This window comes from Eimeria acervulina, genomic scaffold, assembly GCF_000499425.1.
Source record: "Eimeria acervulina Houghton genomic scaffold, Eah_scaff84, whole genome shotgun sequence".
NCBI lineage: Eukaryota > Apicomplexa > Conoidasida > Eucoccidiorida > Eimeriidae > Eimeria > Eimeria acervulina.
In genome coordinates, this window is record NW_013549570.1 from 5957 (window position 1) to 12354 (window position 6398).

The 6398-nt window shown below is 40.2% G+C and overlaps 2 protein-coding genes across 2 annotated transcripts; one reads left to right on the forward strand and one right to left on the reverse strand.

Annotated features, from left to right (window-relative positions):
* Positions 1–920: 920 nt before the first annotated feature.
* EAH_00014320 (ATPase, related) lies at positions 921–2272 on the forward strand (the record flags this gene model as incomplete). Its single annotated transcript, XM_013394280.1, has 3 exons — positions 921–923; positions 1190–1647; positions 1780–2272. The coding sequence occupies 3 exons, from the start codon at positions 921–923 to the stop codon at positions 2270–2272; spliced, it is 954 nt and encodes a 317-aa protein (XP_013249734.1).
* A 1415-nt stretch (positions 2273–3687) lies between these two features.
* On the reverse strand, positions 3688–4059 carry EAH_00014330 (hypothetical protein; the record flags this gene model as incomplete). Its single annotated transcript, XM_013394281.1, has 1 exon — positions 3688–4059. One exon carries the CDS (start codon positions 4057–4059, stop codon positions 3688–3690), a length of 372 nt encoding a protein of 123 aa, XP_013249735.1.
* Positions 4060–6398: the final 2339 nt, after the last annotated feature.

The following is a 6398-nucleotide window of genomic DNA, read 5'->3' on the forward strand; positions in this document are numbered from 1 at the left end:
ATATTATTATTATTATTATATTATTATTATTATTATATTATTATTATTATATTATTATTATTATTATATTATTATTATTATTACTCTTCATCTCTTTTGTGCCGTCTCTCTTTGTTTTTTTTTACTCGGACTGTCTTTGTTTTATTTGTTTTTTAAATGTATATCTTTTTGTGCTTCTCTGTTTTATTTTTTTATTTGTATATCTTTTATCTTTTATCCTTTATTTATTTTTATTTATATTTATTGTTTAGTTTTTTGTTTTTGTTTGCAGTTGGTTGCGAGACAAAGAGATGAACAGTCAGCTGTATATGCGTCTTCTCCCCACAGGTATATTTTCTTTTATTATTTTTATTATTATTTTATTTATTAATTAATTATTATTATTATTATTATTTTGTTTTTATTCTTCTCTTTGTGGCTGCGCCTGCATATTTTTTGTTGTTTATATGCGGAGGGTTTTATATTTTTATGTTTTGTTTGTTTTATTTGTTGTTTGTTTTTCTTTGTTTTATCTTTTTTCTTTTGTCTCATCTTCTTAACCCATTACGCCATTTGACTTCTCTTCACCAGAGGTTTAGGGTTTATGGTTTATGGTTTAGGGTTTAGGGTTTAGAGTTCGTAGTTTAGGATTTGTATTTCGTCTGTTAGGGTTTGTGGTTTGTGTTTTAGGGTTTGTAGAATAGGGTTTGTGCTTTAGGGTTTATGGTTTAGGGTTTGTGGAATAGGGCTTGTTTTAGGGTTTAGGGTTTAGGGTTTGTGGTTTAGGGTTTGTGGTTTAGTCTTTAGGGTGTGCGTTTTAGGGTTTGTGGTTTGTGGTTTAGGGTTTGTTCACACAAAAAATATTATTTTTGATAAAAATTTATTTTCTCCTTTATTAATGTTAAAATTAATTACATCTTTAACTTCTAATTTTAGGGTTTATGGTTTGTGGTTTAGGGTTTGTGGCTTGTGGTTTAGGGTTTGTGGTTTGTGGTTTGTGGTTTAGAGTTTAGGGTTTGTGCCTGTGAGTGCAAGCGGCAGCCTAAAAAAGGCGTTTAAGGGTTTGTGGTTTAGGGTTTGTGGTTTGTGGTTTATGCGAGTGCGTGCAATCGGTTTAAATGTGTTATTAGAGGTGTAATAATTAAAGGTGTTTAAAGGGTTTGTGGTTTGTGGTTTAGGGTTTGTGCCTGTGAGTGCAAGCGGTTTAAAGGTAGGATATATAATTAAGGTTGAAGCTAACGAACGCATCCCTGCAGATTTAGTGTTTTTAAAAACCACCGAAAAAAGCGGCAGCTGTTTTCTACGCACCGATCAACTCGATGGAGAAACAGACTGGAAACTCAGGTACCTTTCTGCTGCTGCTCCTGCTGCTGCTGCTGCTGCTGCTGCTGCTGCTGCTGGTGCTGCTGCTGCTGCGGGTGGTGGTGGTGCTCATGCTGGTGGTGGTGGTGGTGCTGCTGATGCTGCTGGTGATGCTGATGCTGGTGGTGGTGCTGCTGCTGCTCCTGCTGCTGGTGCTGCTGCTGCTGATGCTGGTGCTGATGCTGATGCTGGTGGTGGTGGTGGTGGTGGCGGTGCTGCTGCTGCTGCTGTTGGTGCTGATGGTGGTGCTGGTGCTGCTGTTGATGTTGCTGCTGCTGCTGCAGCAGAAACAGCTAAGCTGCTGTTGTGACGAGTATATTGATGCCTTTGTTCTGTCTGCCACCTCAACCGGCATATCCTCTATGTTTGGTGTTTAGGGTTTAGGGTTTAGGGTTTAGGCTTAAGGGTTTAGGGTTTAGGGTTTAGGGTTTGCTGCAGGCGAGCAGTGCACCTGACGCAGCAGTTGGAGACAGCTGAAGAGATTGCATCGCTCGATGCTCAGATTTTGGCGGAGGCCCCTCGTCAAGATATCTACGAATTTACAGGTAGATTCTCCTTCTATGGAAGCAGCAGCAGCAGCAGCAGCAGCAGCAGCAGCAGCAGCAGCAGCAGCAGTGGTGGGGGTGTTGGGGGAGGGGAGAAAGATGCAGGGAAGAGAGGAGAGACCGGTGATGCAGCAGCAGCAGCAGCAGCAGCAGCAGCAGCATCAGCAGCAGGAATTCAAACAACACCCGTCATAGAGACTCACGGAGATCTTGCTGCTGCTCAGCAGCAGCAGCAGCAGAAGCAGCAGCAGCAACAACGGGATGATCAACCCACGGACAAGACCTCCTCATCAGGAGCAGCAACACCAGCAGCAGGAACAGCAGCAACAGCAGCAGCAGCAGCAGCAGCAGCAGGGCCAGGAGACACTATGGTGAGCTCTGCCTGAAGCTGTTTTGCTGCTGAGAAATAACTGGGGGCTCTCCACCGCACCCGCTCCTCCTTCCTACCCCTTGCTGCTGCTGCTGCTGCTGCTGCTGTTGCTGCTGTTGCTGTTGCTGTTGCTGTTGCTGTTGTTGTGCTGCTGCTCTTATCACTGGCGGTGCTGCTGCTGCTTCTGCTCTTTAGCTGCTACTTCTGCTGCTGCTTTTGCTGCTTGTGTTTCTGCTGCTGCTGCTGCTGCTGCTGCTTTTCCCGCTGCTGGCGTTGCTGCAGTTGATGAGGATGTGTTGTTCATGGTTCGATCTTCTCGCTGCTGCTTCTGCTACTGCTGCTGCTGCACCTGTTGCTGCTTCTGCTGCTGCTTCTGCTGCTGCTGCTGCTGCTGCTGCTGCTTCAGGTAGACGTGAGTGGGGGAGGCTGCAGCTATTGTGCGGTTGAGCCGCTGGGGTTAGAGCAGGTGCTCTGGGCTAATACTGTTGTTGCTGCTGGCACTGTCATTGGAATCGTCATTTATACTGGCAGAGTTAGCTCCTGCTGCTGCTGTTGCTGCTGCTGCTGTTGCTGCTGCTGCTCTTGCTGCTGTTGTTGCTGCTGCTGTTCTTGTTACTGCTTTTCTTGCTGTTGTTGTTGCTGATGATGTTGCTGTTGTTGTTACTGTTACTGTTGCTGCTGCTGCTGTTGTTGCTGCTGCTGTTGCTGCTGCTGTTGCTGCTGTTACTGAATTTGCTGCCTTGCTTGTGTGTGTGTGTGTGTTTCTGTCTGTGTGCATATAAACAAAACATTTACCGACCAACCAACCAAATAAATAACCAAATAAAATAAATAAATAAATAAATAAATATTAATTAATTAATTAATTAATTAATTAAAAGGAGACGCGTTCAAGCATGAATGCATCACAAGCAAAGACGAAAGTCGGGTTGTTTGATGCTGAAGTTAATATGGTGGCGAAGCTGTTATTTTGTTTGCTTTGTCTTCTTTCTTTATCTCTTGTTGCATTAAGAGGCTTCAAAGGCATTTGGTTCATCTACTTCTGCCGCTTTATGCTTCTTCTTTCGTCTATTATCCCTATCAGTCTTCAAGTTAACCTCATCATCGCCAAAACTATTCACAGCCTCAATATTGTCAAAGACAAAAAAATGAAAGGAGCCGTAAGCAAATACATACACCCCAAGGGCTAGGGTTTACGATTTAGGGTTGTTAGGGTTTAGGGTTGTTAGGGTTTAGGGTTTAGGGTTTTGGGTTGTTAGGGTTTAGGGTTTAGGGTTTTGGGTTGTTAGGGTTTAGGGTTTAGGGTTTAGGGTTTGGGTGTATGGCGGCTGTTTGATGCCTTTGCCTGTCTTTCTGTCTCTCCGTCTCCGTCTCTTTTTTAAATTTATTTTTGTCGCTTTTACCTCAGTCTCTCTTCTTCTCTATTTCTCATTACTGCTGCTGCTGCTGCTTCTGCTGCTGCTGCCGATGCTGCATGTAGTTGGTGCTGTATATATCTTTGCATTTGCTGCTACTGCTGTATGCCCTGCTGCTTCTGCTGCTGCTACTGCTACTGCTACTGCTACTGCTATATGCCCTGCTGCTTCTGCTGCTGCTGCTGCTTCCACTGCTACTGCTGTATGTCCTGCTACTGCTGTATGTCCTGCTGCTGCTGTATGTCCTGCTGCTACTGTATGTCCTGCTGCTGCTGTATGTCCTGCTGCTGCTGCTGCTGCTGCTGTTATGTGCAGTTGGTGCGGACCTCAACTCTTCCTGAAGAGTTGGGGCGTATAGGGTATTTGCTGTCCGATAAGACGGGGACATTAACTCAAAATGATATGCATTTTAAAAAGCTACATATAGGCAAGGCTATTTTTACTGAAGACAGCCTGCTGTCTCTTCAGCAGATTATTCATCAGCAATGTGCAGCAGTTGCAGAAGCAATAGCAGCAAATCCAGCAGCAATTGCTTCAGCAGCAGCAAACCCAGCAGCAGCAGCAAATGCACTAGTAAGTTCACCAGCAACTTCAGCAAATGCAGCAGCAACAGCAAATGCAGCAGCAACAGCAAATGCAGCAGCAACAGCAAATGCAGCAGCAGCAGCAAATGCAGCAGCAGCAAATGCAGCAGCAGCAGCAGGGGGCCCTCATAGAGCTTTGTTTAACGACGGGAGAAGCAGAAGAGCTGAGGTAGACAGCGCTGTCTTCGAAGTAATTAAAGCGATCAGCATCTGCCACAACGTCACGCCCGTCTATGAAGATCAGCAGGTCCGCACTTATTATTTATTTATTTATTTATTTATTTATTTATTTAATTTAATTAGTTATTTAGTTAGTTAGTTAGTTAGTTAGTTAGTTAGATATTTAGTTATTTATTTGTTTAGTTAGTTAGTTAGTTAGATATTTATTTAGTTATTTATTTATTTTATTTATTTAGTTTGTTTGTTTGTTTGTTTGTTTGTTTGTTTTATTTATTTTATTTATTTATTTATCTAATTTATTTTATTTTATTTATTTATTTATCTAGTTTGTTAATTTATTTAGTTTGTTTATTTATTTAGTTTGTTATTTATTTATTTATTTATTATGTTTATTTGTTTATTTATTTGTTGTTTGTTTCTGTTTATTTATTTTATTTATTTTGTTTGTTTATTAAAAAATATATTATTACGTGGATGACTTTAAGCAATCCTATAAATAAATAAATAATTTATAAATAAATAAACAAATTAAATAAATATATTAATAAATATACAAGTATACAAAACATATAAATAAATAATATTCACTTACTCTAATTAACTACTTTTCTTATAGATTAATTTATTATTGTCTAAGTTTGTTAATTACTCTACAAAAAATTAATTAATTTATTTATTTATTTAATAAATTAATTATTTTTGTACATAAAAAAATATATTATGAATATCCCAACACAATATTTATTAGTTTATTAATAAATATATTTATTTATTTATTTATTTATTTATTTATTTGTTTTTGTTACAGTTAAGGTTTCAAGCTGCTTCTCCTGACGAAGTTGCTCTCGTTCATTTCAGCAGCAGCGTTGGCCTGCGGTTGGTGCAGCGCGATGAACACTCACTCACTCTGCAGGTCTGCTGCTGCTGCTGTTGCTGCTGCTGTTGCTGCTTGTGCTGCTGTTGCTTGTGCTGCTGTTGTTGCTTGTGCTGCTGCTGCTTCTGTTGTTGTTGCTGCTGACGCTGCTGTTGCTGCTGCTGATGCTGCTTCTGTTGTTGTTGCTGCTGATGCTGATTCTGCTAGCATTCACTCACTCTACAGCTCTGCTGCTGTTGCTGCTGCTGCTGCTGCTGCTTCTGCTGCTTGTGTTTCTACTGTTCCTTTGGTTGCTGCAGTTGTTTCTCTGTTGTTTGTTGGCTGTGCTTGTTTGTTTGTTCTTGTTGTGTATATTGCAGTATATAAATAAATATATACAAATATATATATATATACTTATATTTACATATGTAACTTTTGTTTATCTGTTTAACAATACTCATTAAACGCTATTAGTACAATACACAACAACAACAACAATATTATTACTACTATCATTATGACAGTAATAACTATAATAACTATAATAATAATAATAATAATAATAATAATAATAATAATAATAATAATAATAATAATAATAGTATATTTATTGTTTATTTGCTGATTGCTGCTGCAGGGCCCTAACGGTTTGCTGCTGGAGTACGAAGTGCTGCACTGCTTTCCTTTTGCTTCCGACTTAAAACGCATGGGCATCATCGTCAAAGAAATTCATTCTAATAGAATCTTCTTCTATGTTAAGGTGCTCAAACCCTAAACCCTAAACCCTAAACCCTCTTCTTCTATGTTAAGGTGCTCAAACCCTAAACCCTAAACCCTAAACCCTAAACCCTCGTCTTCTATGTTAAGGTGCTCAAACCCTAAACCTGAAAACCCTAAACCCTCATCTTCTATGTTAAGGTGCTCAAACCCTAAACCCTAAACCCTAAACCCTTATCTTCTATGTTATGGTGCTCAAACCCTAAACCCTAAACCCTCATCTTCTATGTTATGGTGCTCAAACCCTTAGCCCTAAACCCTCATCTTCTATGTTAAGGTGCTCAAACCCTAAACCCTGCTGCTGCTGCTGCTGCTGCTGCTGCTGCTGCG